Source organism: Mus caroli, unplaced genomic scaffold (assembly GCF_978045245.1).
Source record: "Mus caroli unplaced genomic scaffold, Mus_caroli_1 scaffold_7, whole genome shotgun sequence".
Classification (NCBI taxonomy): Eukaryota; Metazoa; Chordata; class Mammalia; order Rodentia; family Muridae; genus Mus; species Mus caroli.
Window position 1 is genome coordinate 27,177,698 of NW_028227262.1, and position 13,061 is coordinate 27,190,758.

The 13,061-nt window shown below is 47.5% G+C and overlaps 1 protein-coding gene across 4 annotated transcripts in view; it reads left to right on the forward strand.

The window, feature by feature from the left end:
- The window catches only part of Iqsec3 (IQ motif and Sec7 domain ArfGEF 3), a 99,054-nt gene that overhangs the window by 25,319 nt on the left and 60,674 nt on the right, over positions 1-13,061 (forward strand). For all 4 annotated transcript variants that reach the window (XR_015047569.1, XM_085839977.1, XM_085839979.1 and 1 more), the window contains one exon: positions 3,815-3,898. Coding sequence is in view for 2 of the 4 variants with exons in the window: in XM_085839977.1 (XP_085696103.1) it covers positions 3,815-3,898 (84 nt within the window). In the remaining 2 variants the exon portion in view is untranslated. Of the gene's footprint in view, positions 1-3,814; positions 3,899-13,061 lie in introns of those variants that run through there.

The window sequence follows — 13,061 nt, forward strand, 5'->3', positions numbered from 1 at the left end:
TTCACTATTATTGTTTGCTCTCCCCATCACGTTCTCTGTAGGGGGATCCCCTTCTCCTCCTCCTCTTCCTTTTCCTCCTCCTCTTCCTTTTCCTCCTCCTCTTCCTCCTCTTCCTCCTCCTCCTCCTTCTCTTCACTATTATTATTTGTTCTCCCGATCCCTCTTTCTGTGGGAGGTATATGTTCACATGTGCATGTTCCTGTGCATGTGAAAGATACACTAGGTATCTTCCTCCATGGATTTCCTTTTGGTTTTGGGGGGGATGATTAGAAGCAGATTTGGGAGAGAGGGGATATTGGAAGCAGATTCTGATTGAACATTGACTGGCTGGCTGGAAAGTTTCTGGGGATCCTCCTACCTCTGTGTTCTGACAGCTGGAGTGCTGGCTGGGTACCTGGAATTCAGGTCCTCATGTTTGGGTGACAAGCACCTAACTCCTGAGCTACCATCCCAGCCCCAATTATTTTCTTCATTGCTCTTATATCTACTCTTTGGCCATATTAGATGTTGAATTCATGCTCTTAGGCATGCCAAGCCTTCATTCTCTCATTGACTGCCCTCAGTCTTTGCCTTTTTATAATGCCATATTAGTTGAATAACAAATTAACAAATCTATAATCATATGCTATATCCTAACCTATAATTGACCCTTTAAATTAGAAAATTCAAGATAAAATCAATATGTGATTCCTAAAGTGACAACAGTATTGGTGTTGGTTTCAGACACTTTCTGTTCCCATCCAAATATATATTCAGTTTTAATGAATTTACAGTAATAGCATAAACACGAATTTATAGTTGACTTTTTTTTGTCACTGTCTCACCAGGCATTGCTTTTTCTCTTGTATGTCTGACCTCTTCTCTTTCTGTCTCAGCTTCACCGGCTGCAGTAGCCAAAGTTAACAGCTTAGTCTGCACATAAAGCATGGAGCACGCACATGTAGACTTCACACTCGGGGATGTCCTGGTTTGCATTCTATTGCTGTGATAACCATAATGACCAAAGACGGCTTGAGAAAGAAAGGGTTTATTTGGCTTAGACTTCAGTATAACAGCCTATCATTGAGGGAAGTCTGAGCAGGAACTCAAAAAGGAAGGCACCTCAGTGCTAGCTTAATTTGCATTCTGGAGGCAAGAGCTGACACAGAGACCACCAAGGAGCAAGGGATCACTGTACAATGGCTTGCATCTTGTGGCTTGTTCAGCTTTGGATACAGCCTGGATCACCTGCCCAGGAGTGACACTTCCCACAGTAACCTGGACCCTCCCACATCAATGATTAATCAAGAAAAGGTCTCCCACAGACTTCCCTACAGGCCAATCAGATGCAAGCATTTTCTCAATTGAGGTTCCCAGTTTTTCCAATTTAGCCCTAAGTGTGGACATCTATTCTCAGACCAAGAGATAAAGTGCTGGCTCTTTTGGACAGACATGTAATTACAAGGTATGGCTGAAGGTCTCACTGGTTTATTACCCATTCCTGGCTGCCTGGAGTGTTGTTTCTAGCTGTTCTTTCTTCCCACAAAGCAATGCTCCCTTAAACATTTGGAGTAAATATTTGAGTCCTTGTAAGTATAAAATCCCAGCAGTGGTATTTCTGGATGGGAAGACATATCCTTTCTAGTTCCCCCAAGCAGCTATAAGAATCATACCTACTCAGGCAGAGCTGAGAGTCCCTGGTCTCCTACAGCCTTATAACAGTATAAGCAATCTTGTTAATGGTTGCCCATCTGATGAATAGGCTATGGTACCTCAGTGCTAGCTTAATTTGCATTTTGCCTGTTACAAGCTATGTGGAACATCTCTTCATATAAACGATCCGCTCTTTAGATTTCCTCTTCTTCCAAGAACTATTTCCACATTTTTCTCTTCTGGCTTTGTCTTTTCCTTCTGGATGCATTAGAGCTCAAGGTAAGAAGACTATTAACTTGACAGAACAGCCGAGAGAAGCCACTCGAGGCACAAGAGGTTTATGTTAGCAGTTTTAGAAGTCACAGATCAGCGTGGCAGCGGAGACATGGGGACTAGAGCAGCTTAGACCATGGTGGTGGGAACCTCTGGTCTGTGGTAGTGGAGTTTCGCAGTGTGGCTTTATTCAGATGCTGGAAGCTCAGTTCGCAAGAGACAGGACCAGAAAGAGTTCCCAGGTACCCACTGCTATGAGCCATGCCTCTCGTCCTAAAGGTTCAACAGCCTTCCCAAACAGCACCACCAGCTAGACCAAGTGTTCAAACACAGGCGCCCATGGAGAACATCAGAATCAAGTCTTAACACCTTCTTCTGTACATGGTGCAAGACACCTTCCCAGTCTATTGTCTTTGACTTGTTATAGTATCGTTGTATATAGGGTTTCACTACATAGTACTAGCTAGCTTTGAACGTGTTATATGGCTCAGGTTAGCCTTAAACTGTCCTGTTTACCTCAGCCTCTGATACACCACAATGCCAGCATATCTTTTTCTTATTGGCATCTTTGTTCTCTGTTTTGTTCAAAAACATCTCCCCAACTCATAGGCCATAGTTCTGTTTCCTTCTGATATTTTTTCTTGCTTAAACATATACTCTCTGTGTTATTATGTTTACCTACTTAAGGTAAGCTCCATTGTTACTTTCTTCCACGGATATAGCTGAATGTTGTGCCCTATCTAGATCTCCTATCTCAGAACTTAGGGACTCTTAAGAGGTGCCTGGGTGGCAGATTCTAAAATTGGGTCTGGGGGGGAGGGATCTGCGAAGTGGCACAAAATCTCTGTTCCCCAGAGACATGACTTTTCCCCCTTTGTTGTTCTGCAAAATGTGCTTTAAGTAAAGTGTTGGTTTGGACTCTGGACTTTAAGGAGGTCTGGAATCCTCTTTCAGATGACCCAGGATACATCTTGACTGTCAGGTCTAGACTTAAGAAAGGAGAGTTGACAATAGGACATGGTAATGCCACCCAACAACAAGTGTAGTATTAGCTCCAAGTTGGCTCAAAGCAGGCACCAGAACACAGTGTGTTAGCAGGGAGGCGGGGAAGGGGGATGGCGGGGGAGACCTTGGTAGCCTGCAGTTTATAAAGGGACCTGGTACTTGAACCCCTGCCAGACCACATGAACTCAGAGTCCCTGGGGTGCAGAACCTAGGCGCTGGTGGCTCTAATAGGGAGCTAGGGTTGAGGACCAGTCCTCCAGTACAATTTCCTGATTTCAGTAAAAGTGCAAGTTGTCTCACTAGAGCTGATAGGTGGAGGCCCACAGAGGTGAAACATGAATCCAGCCGGCCATGCCATCCAGAGTTCCAGTGAGAACCCACACTTCCACTATCTCCTCTCCGCCAGGCATCTTGCTGACATCTCTCACCAAGTAGCACACCCCAAACTTCTGGGAGGCAACATGAAGTCCATCTGCACATGTGGAGGGTTTGCATGTGTGGGGTGGGCTTTTCAGTGGTTTGCAGATGCCAAGTCCTCGTGTTTAGACAGTGTTCTGCCTTACAGAACTTCTAAGGAACAGGATCATAGAAAACTAGAATAAAAGAGGTCTCTATGAACAGAGAATTGTGGGTGGGAGCCTCCTGCAGAGATGCGCTCTGCAGTATAAGAGCAGTAGAGCAGGGAGACTCTGCTAAGGGCCTGTGTTTGAATTGACCCAGGAATGATTGGGAAAACCTGGATGGATGGGCAATGTGTTCTGCTCGCTCTTCCAGAGCAGTGTTTGATTGAGAGGGTTTCAGGTAGGGAAAGAGTAGCCAGGTTTTGGGGGAAAGATGCTGAGGGGGTCTTTAGAACTGAACTCAGCTGGCCTTACACTCTGATCTTCTCCCTCTCTGCCTGCAGGAATGAGACTGTGCTACACCAATTCTGCTGCCCTGCCGCTGACACCGAGCAGAAGCCTGCCTGCTCCGACCTGGCTTCCCAAAGGTGCGAACTGGACCTTCCTCCGCTCCCTGCCACCCCTCTTCCTCTCTGAGCCCAGCATCCAACATGAGCAGCTTTGGCCTCTTGTTAGTCTTGTGTGGTCTGTTTGCTTTTCTCTGCCTTCCCATCCTCCCATTCCTCTTTGCTTCCTCTAGTCCTACGTAAGAGATTCCTACTCCTCAGGGTCATTATACCCTATTGCTCTATACCCAGCCACATTCCTTCCTTCTGATCAGCTTGTGTAAATTAATGGATTTGGCAAACAAGAGAGATGATTTTGACTTCACACATGCAGGTTTTCCTTGTGACCGGGGGGCTGGATTTAGTGGATGCTCAACCCACACACTCTGCCTGGCCTTCCTGTGGCAGAATCAGTTTTCCTACCGATCTTCCTCTTTCCAAAAAGGGGCCAAGGAGACTGGCTTTAACTGTAAGGATTTCTCAACCCTCACTGGGCTAGCTGACAACCTGGAGAGGAAGGGCAGTGGAGATACGGCTGGGCTTGGTGTCCCTGCCCTGTGCTGTCCTCATTCTGTCTAAGCCAATCACACTCCCCATTGCCTCAGTCACCTTTGCTGTGGTCCTGTCACCAGGCTTTCACCACACTCCCTCTGTGCGTCTCTCCCTCCCTGCCTTGTGCTTTTCGCAGCCCCCCTCCTCCTCATCGCCCACATCACTGTCACCTCCCTCTGTCTTTCATCTTCTCTCAGTCTCTGCCAATTTCTCACATTTCCTTTTCCTTCACATCACCTATATTCTGGCCCCATCTTGAATCTCCAGATGTGGAAATAATGTTAATTCTTTAACATCCCTGGCCCTCAGTTTCCTCATCTGTAGAGTAAAGGGCTGGGTCTGTCTAGAAAGTAGAGTTTACATGTAATGTCACTGATCTCTGAGTAGCTCTGTGAGGCAGAGCAGGCAGGAGATCCTCCCTGCTATGCATGGGTGGAGAGGGAGGTTGATTTACAGACTGTCATATGTAGTCAATACCAACACCTGGCTTTGAACTCTCAATACACTCCATTTTCATATTGAGATTCCATGATTCTATAATTGTGCCCTTTTCACTCCTTGGGAAACAATGAGGAATATTTAAAAAAGCACACTCACACACACATACACCACACACACACACACACACATACACCACACACACACACACCACACACACACACATACACCACACACACACACATACACCACACACACATACACCACACACACACACACACACATACACCACACACACACACACATACACCACACACACACATACACACACACATACACACACACATACACCACACACACACACACACATACACCACACACACACACACACACACACACACACATACACCACACACACACACACACACACACACATACACCACACACACACACACACACACACACATACACACATACACCACACACTCACACACTCACACACACACACACACACACACACACACACAGGCATTGCTACTCAGATGTCCTTAAGAGGAGTAACAGAAAAAGACAAGACTCTGAGGCAGATACTGGGGCCCAACAGAGGGACACATAGTCTGGGTTCTTAAATCCAAGGCTTAGGAAGAGGTGGGGGTTCCCTGAAGGTTGCCAGGATGGAGGAGAGGAGACAAAGTGAAAGGGCTAGGGTGGTCCATTTTGTGTGGTCTCTCCCACGTTTGGGGCACACAAGGCTCACTTGGCCCCTTAAGAAGCCCTCTGCTCCCATCTGGTAGGGCACCTGGATAATAGAGTGAAAACAGCTCATCAGAAAGTTAGGAAGAAGAGCAATGGAAGACACAAGAGGAGGAAAGGGGAGAAAAGAGTAGAGGAGGGGGCACAGGTGACACCACATAATGAGACAGAGGGCACTGGCTCCTTCCTTTGGATGGTCACTGTTCAGTTGGCAGAGGGGGAGAAGTGGCCTCCTTGCCCAAGTAGTCAATGCCATCTTCAGTGAACATTGTGATGGCACTGCCTAAGCACAAGACTCCTTTGGAAAGGGTGAACAGGGATGCTAAGGCCCAGGTGGGGCAGACTCTTTCCTTGCCTCTCTTCTACTCTCACGGTCTTTCAAGTCCTGCTGCATGACTCCCCTGGATCCACCATATCCAGCAGCACCAAGAAGGAGCGCAGTACTCTGTGACAGTGAAGGTTTTCAAAGCTTGGAGTGGATGGTAGGCAAACCCTTCTCTTACTTCCCAAAGGTTTGCTATGTCTCTGCTAGAAGGTCAGGCAATAGGCTTAGAGACAGAAGTGCTGGAGGAGAAAAAAAAAACAAGAGGTGGGATTCTCTCAGGAATGTTCCAGGAGGGATTCTCAGGCTCCTACAAGGTACAGAGTCATTTCTGCATGAGACAGGCAGTCATCCCAGATCAGTGGCCTGTCTCCAGATTTCAGCTATAGTCCTGGCAGGCTGGCTTATAGTTTCCTATAGTCTGTTTTATCTATTGGTCTGATGCCAGCTTTTTGGATCTTTAGGGAGGACTGGTCAACAACTCATGTGTCTGTTGGTTTCTGGGAAAACTCCAAACTAAGTCAATTTTTCTCCCATTGGAATCCCAACATCTGCTCCGGAGCCTTACACAGCCCTTTGACCCTTTCCTTGGGCCAGGCGTCCCACCTCCAGAGACAATAGACTAAACTTACCAACATCTCATCAAGAAGACCATGCCAAGGCCAAAGACCAGACTATAGGCTAACATAGGCATGCCAGAGCTTCTGGATTTCCCTTAAACTCCTTGCCATGGCCAGAGTGGTTTACTACTATCTCTGTCAGTCTCCAGACAGAGGACTTCTGGAGAGAAACTTAACTGGTCTCAACAAAAGACTTTGAGTGACAAAGCATCCAAAACAAGTAAAATCTTTTATCCAATTCTGGAAGTGCCTTCTCCTTTTCCTCTGTTTTCCAGCTGAGGTCAAGGTCAACACAAGTTTGTAGCATATCATTCTCCTACTGCAGGGCTGAGTCAGGGACCTACCTGTTTCTTAATCCTTGGGCTCTTCTCTTAGGGGATCCAAGAGTTTACCTATTTGTTCAATTGTGTTACCTTGAGGCCAACACTGTTGGAAAGTCACAGGTATCTAGAGGGACCCCCACTGGCTCCCAAAGAAGCAGAGAAGCCCAGTCATAGGGAAGAGAGGACAGTCTCCCCAGTCCTGGCTGGTATCTGTGTCAGGAATGACTCTCTCTAGACCTGGAGCCTGCCAGTGAGTGCTGCTTGCTGGAGAGGGAAGAACTGCAAATGAGTAAATCTGAAAGCTTGTCTGTGAAGGGGAGGCAGGGACAGGCAGCAGGGAGCCAGGTGCAAAGGAGCCATTGTTGACTGGCAGAGGCTGCTGAAGCAGGATGAAGAGACTGACTCCCACACAGCTCAGGCAAACGGGCCTGTGCCTGTTAGCCAGGGAAGTGAACCCTCAAGTGGGAGCCTGGGGAGCCAGAGGAGCCCCACAGGCAGCATGGCATGGCATCCCTGTGACCAGGCAGGAAACAGCAGCTATGTGCCAGCTTCTCCCTCTTCCCACCGCTGGCTGGGGACCTGGTGCTGGCCCCCTCCCTCCCTCCCCCTCACTACTGTGAAAAAAAAAAACGGGGCTGTGCTCTGGGAGCTGAATAAGCTTGTAATTGCAGCTACCAGTGACATTCAGAACAATGGATGACCCAAGAGCTGGCCAGCCGCCTCCCAGCATCGCTCAGAATTGCATCCCACTTCTCTCCGTGGGTGGTAATAGGACTGAGGTGAGGATGGATGGCTTCCATTAGAGTAATGGGAGGTGGGTGGCAGGAGTGGTGGGTGGCAGAGGAAGCCCAGCAGGAGGAAGAGGAACCCACAGCTGAGAAGCCTGGGGCCCCAGCATCCAGAAGAGAGTTCTCCCTTGGTGCCTGCTCCAGCTCCATTGCCTCAACCCTTTTTCCAGGCAGTTGTCTCAGCATACTCACATCTGTGAGACAGATGTGGTGCCCAAGTGCACACAAGGACTCATGGCAGAAGGACCATGGCTGGTGAAGGCAAGTAGCAGAGCCAGGTCCAGCGCTAAGGCCTAACCTCCCTGGATGCTGACACTGGAATTTGTTTTCCCCCTCTAGAGCTCAAGGAAAACCCACCCAGCCATTTCACTCAATCTTAAGTCACATATAGTTCCTTTTGAAAGTCTAGTGGGTGTAGAAATAAAAGACAAGTGAAAATGCTCTCCAATCATACAGTATGAACTACTGATAATATTTGAGTGGACAACCTTCTACTATTTCGTTTCGCTATGCCTTGGGTTTTATGTTTTCCCACCATTAAAAGGAGGAGGAGGAGGAAGAAAAGGGGGAGGAGGAAGAGGAGGAGGAGGAAGAGGAAGAAGAGGAGGAGGAGGAATTTGTAGCCTGCATCCTCCTCTGGTATGCACCATTATAGTTTCTCCAGGGCCTCCAATCCTAACCAGGCTTCCCTGGTCCTACCATACCTTACCTGGTAACCAGATGACCAGTGATGCCTACAGGGATCTGCAGGATGATACTCAGCCAACTTAGTTTCCTCAAGGCGGGATCATTCTGGGAGGACTATCAGGCAGAGGTCCTGCACTGGCCTGGGGAAACCCCTAATTCATTCACCTCCAGCCTTCACCCAGCTGGCTGTAATGGGCCTGAAGCAGATCAATGGACCAGCTTGTGTTTACTAGACAATTACAGTTTTCACATGCCTGTTCCTGTAGTCACTGAGGCCCAGAGACTGCCTGAAACCTACCTCACTCACTGATTTAAACCAGCCAAGTGGGTCATCCAGGCTACACTGCTGGAACATCTTCCCATGATATCCTTCAAGATACCTGGGGTCGCCCCCTAGCCTGCCAGGCCCCAGGCCCTGGAGCCTCAGTGTCCTCACACCAGGGAGGTGATGTATGGCAGAGGAGACAAAAAAAAAAAAAAAAAAAAAAAAAAAAAAAAGAATAAAAGTACCCCTCCTTCAGGGATCCTGCAGTGTCCTGCCTTGACATGACACAGCTGACCCACTAGTCCTCAGGTAGGAACTTAAACCTCCCATATATAGAATACAGGACAGAGCCACCCCTGCAGAAAAGGGGGACTGAACAGGGAAGTCTAGCCTTGCTCCTCACTGGGGCTTCCAAGTACCCCAGAGATGGCATTCATCTAGAGCCATGTAATGGAGTGAGGAGCACCAGGGTCTTGGAGGGGAAGAAATCTGAAACTGAGCTGTGTGGCCTCTCCCTTTTGATCCCATCAGAAGCCCACTCATGGACTTCCAGAGCAGAATGAACCACACCCCAGGAGTACCTTGGGGTTCCCACAGTGCTCACCATTAGCACAGATAGCCCAGTTTTCAAGTGAAGCTGTTTTAATTTTATTTACTGAAACTGTCTTATGCGAATCCTTGTGATGTTCTTTGGTTCCCATGAGCACCATCCTCTCCTTTAAGGCCTGAAGATTTCCTAATCCATACCTTCCTGAGCTTTGTCTTATTCCCCTTCTGAAAGGCACTTTTTCTAGTTCATCATCATTTAACCTATCACCCATCCATAAGAATAATTTATAAATTCCACAATAGTACCCAATGTTAGACCAAAACTAAATAAATAAGAACCTTTTTTAAAAATTCAAACCAAGAGTTGGAGAAAAGAAAAGAAACTGGTTTATAGCAAGACTGGTTTAATTGTACCAGGCATTCTCGTTTCCTTTTTAGAGGCTTAAGATGCTTTAAGATAGGGGGCATCTAGAGATTTCTTGTAAGATCTCTTAAAAGGACAAACGGTAGACGTGGTGGCAATGTGCTTATAATTCCAACATACCAGAGGCTATGGCAGGGTCATCAATAGTTCAAGACCAACCTGGACTACATAGGAAGAACACATTGAAAGAAAAATGTATTAAGACAAAGACTGCTGATGAGGAGACAGAGGAGGCCAGTGTATGCGGCTGTCGCTGGCAGAAGGAAGAGCCAGAGGAGCGAAGAGAATGTGTCCAGTGTTGTAAAAGCATGGAGCAGCAGGGGCAGGGGACTCCACTGGTAGAGGCTTGTCATCTCCATTCCAGCTGAGGAAACTCAGGCAGATGTACAGTTAGGGCCCTAAGAAGCCCAGAACTTTTGCCAGCACAACAAGAAAGGGGACATCCTCTCTCTGTGCCTCAGTTTCTTCAGTACGGTCTGAAGGATGCACTGTCAAGTCCCAGCTTTTGTCCTGAACTTTGACATTCTTTTGCTCTGCATCCAAGGACACACACACACACACACACACACATACCCACACGCACACAACTCAAGGGTTGGTAAAGCAAGGTTTTCAATACAACTGAGAACTGTTTCGATCAACAGCTAGGGGTGGACCAGTGGGTGACAATTTAAAGCATGCAGGTGTATTTTGGCTTAAGGTTTCAAAGGCAGTAGTATGCAATGGTCATGTGGTTCCATTGTTTCTGGACCCCTGGAAGTACCACATATGGTGGAGGGAATACATGATGGTGGAAGTTTCTTATTTCATGGCAGCCAGTAAGGAGGGAGATAGGAGAGATGGGCTCATGGGAAAAAAAAAGAAACCAGAGAAGAGGAGAGAGGGTGGGGGCATCACATGTGCTCTAAAGAGCACATCCCAGTGCCCTGACTTTCTCCCACCAGACCTCATGTCCTGAATGTTTCTCTCCTTCCTGGTAGAGCCACAGATTACCAACCAACACGTGGTTTGTGGGAGCACTTCAGGTCAAAATTCTAACAGCCACTGTGCCGGGCCCCTCAGAGAGAAGTCTTTTTTTTAGGCATGGCTCACCAGGAGGGACTCTCATCCAAAGAAGTCTGTTCTCACCTGTGGCAAATACAGAACTGACTGAAAAGAGCCTGACATTCAAGACAAACTCTGAATGGATGGTCTTACTTAAGGCAGAAATCATAAAAAGGATTGTCTCAGATGAATGCCATGCAACTAGAGCAAGAGATTTGGGGGGATTTTCTAGACATCAGGCAGGAGATGGAAAGGTTAAGCCAGACCTGGGATGTCACCATGAAGGTTATGATGATATAGAGAGCCAGGCATTATATCAGAAGAGTCTCCTTGCCCGTCCAGAGATTGCCTGTCTTGCTCCTCGGAGAGGATATATTAATTTAATCTCAACAGTGAAGGGTTTATGGCTCAGTCCTGCCCCACAGCTGCTGAGCAAGCTGGGTTCCCTGAGGCTTCCTCCCAAAGTCAGGATGTAGTGGAGGCGCTCTGGATGATGTGCATCATCTCTGATGCTGCAGCAGGCTGTCGCTCCTTCCTACTAGGACTATGGGAAATAGTGGAGCCAGTCTGATAGCTTAGTTTGTTTTCTACTGAAGCAAGAAAAGCCAACAGGACTCTAAAAAAGCCTCATAGGAGGAAAGCTGAGAGGGACTCCAAGGACACCATAAGGAGTCTTGCTTCACAGTGACTGAGAGTGTTTGAAACATTTACTCTACTGGTGATGCTGCTGTGTTCAACTCAGAGTCCTGCAATAATTACCTTTCATAGTGACCACAGTACCGGATAGAAACACTTCAGGTTGCCAAAGGTTTCAATTCATCATGGAGGGGACAGCATAGCAGAACAACTGAACAACTTCATGGCAGTGGAAGCTTGTGGTAGGGGTTGCCCAAATTATGGAGGACTAGGAAGCAGAGGAAGAGGCAGGTAGAAGAGGCTGAGTAAAACCCTGCTCCTAGTGACTCTTCTGCAGGCTGGGTTCTGATTCTCCCAGCATCCAGAACCTACTGACTTGGTTCCTTTGACTGCTCTTCTGACAAAGTACCCTGATAGAAGCAACTCAAGGAAAGAGTTTGGTTCATAATTTGAGGTTAAGGTCTGCCATGGCAGGGAAGTCACAGCAGCGGTAGGTTGAGGTGTCAGCCATATTGTAGCCACAGTTGAGAAACAGAGAAACACAAATGTACATTCGGCTCACTTTCTCCATTTTGTACAGTCTAGAACTCTAACCCAGAGAAGAGTGAGTGGCTCTTCCCACCTCAGTTGCTCTAACAAAATAATCCCCAACAGTCCTCCCCAGAAGTCCCGCCTCCCAGGTGATTCTAGACTTCACTACATTGACAGCTGAGAATAACCAATCACCACAGCTCCAAAAACAGTACCACCAGTCAAGGGCTAAGACCTCAAATCATGAGTCTGTGGTGTCATTGATAAATCAAAACAAAGTAGTTTTCAGCAAGTCCCTAGTCCACATCTTCCTGAGAAAAGACCTTCCTGTGGCATGTGGTCATATTGAGCCTGTGAATAGCTTCCTTCCTTGGAACTAGCTCAGGGACAAAGATGAAGAAGCAAGGTGGGTGGCCAGGGTTTGAACAGGACAAAGGCACAGCAATGGGTCTCTACAGAGGTGGGAAGATACAACCCTGCCCTGACTCATGGACGAGTCACATGCACAGGTTTAAGCTGTCACTCTAAAGAGCCCTATGAGGGTTCCTTGTGGATGGACAATTAAGTCCTCAGCCTCAAAACGCTGGGGTCACACACAGTGTGTGTGCAGCTGGAAATCATAAGCGCTGCCCAAACCAGCTGTAACACTGCATTAGAGTGTATGTATGTTCAGGGAAGGTTCTGGAGGCTCACCATAAGGCTGAGGGATATGGGGAGTCAGAAGACAGGAGCTTCCTAGAGGACTGGCTAATAGTTGAAGCAAGACAATGCCAGCCCACAGTGCTCCTCAGCTGTCTACCACGATTTGCAAAACTGAGTTGTGTGGTGGCAAAGGGCAGAGAAGGGTTTCAGAACTCAATTCTAATACATACCAGAACTCCATCATGCTTGTGGGAACATGATATGCTTGTCAACATGAAGACATCACATCATACAGGTTCAGGTTGGGGTCTAGAGAGATTCTGTCTGTAGGAGACTGAGACAAGCCACCTGGAGAGTCTAGGAACTTGGCAGATGAGTGGTGACTCTCATTGCATGAATAAAACAGGAACTTCCAGCTCATCACCAAGGCCAGCATCTCTGACTACCTCTATGACCTCAGAATGATAGAGTGAGGGCTAGCGCTCAAACAAAGCTACTCTCACTTTGATAGGCAGCCCTGGAGGCAAAACAAACTTAACAGCCCCTTATAAGGCAGCTGTGAGGCCAAAGCTTCTGTGAGACCAATCAGAAAAGCAAATAACATCTCAACTGGGACCCTAGGGAACTGGAG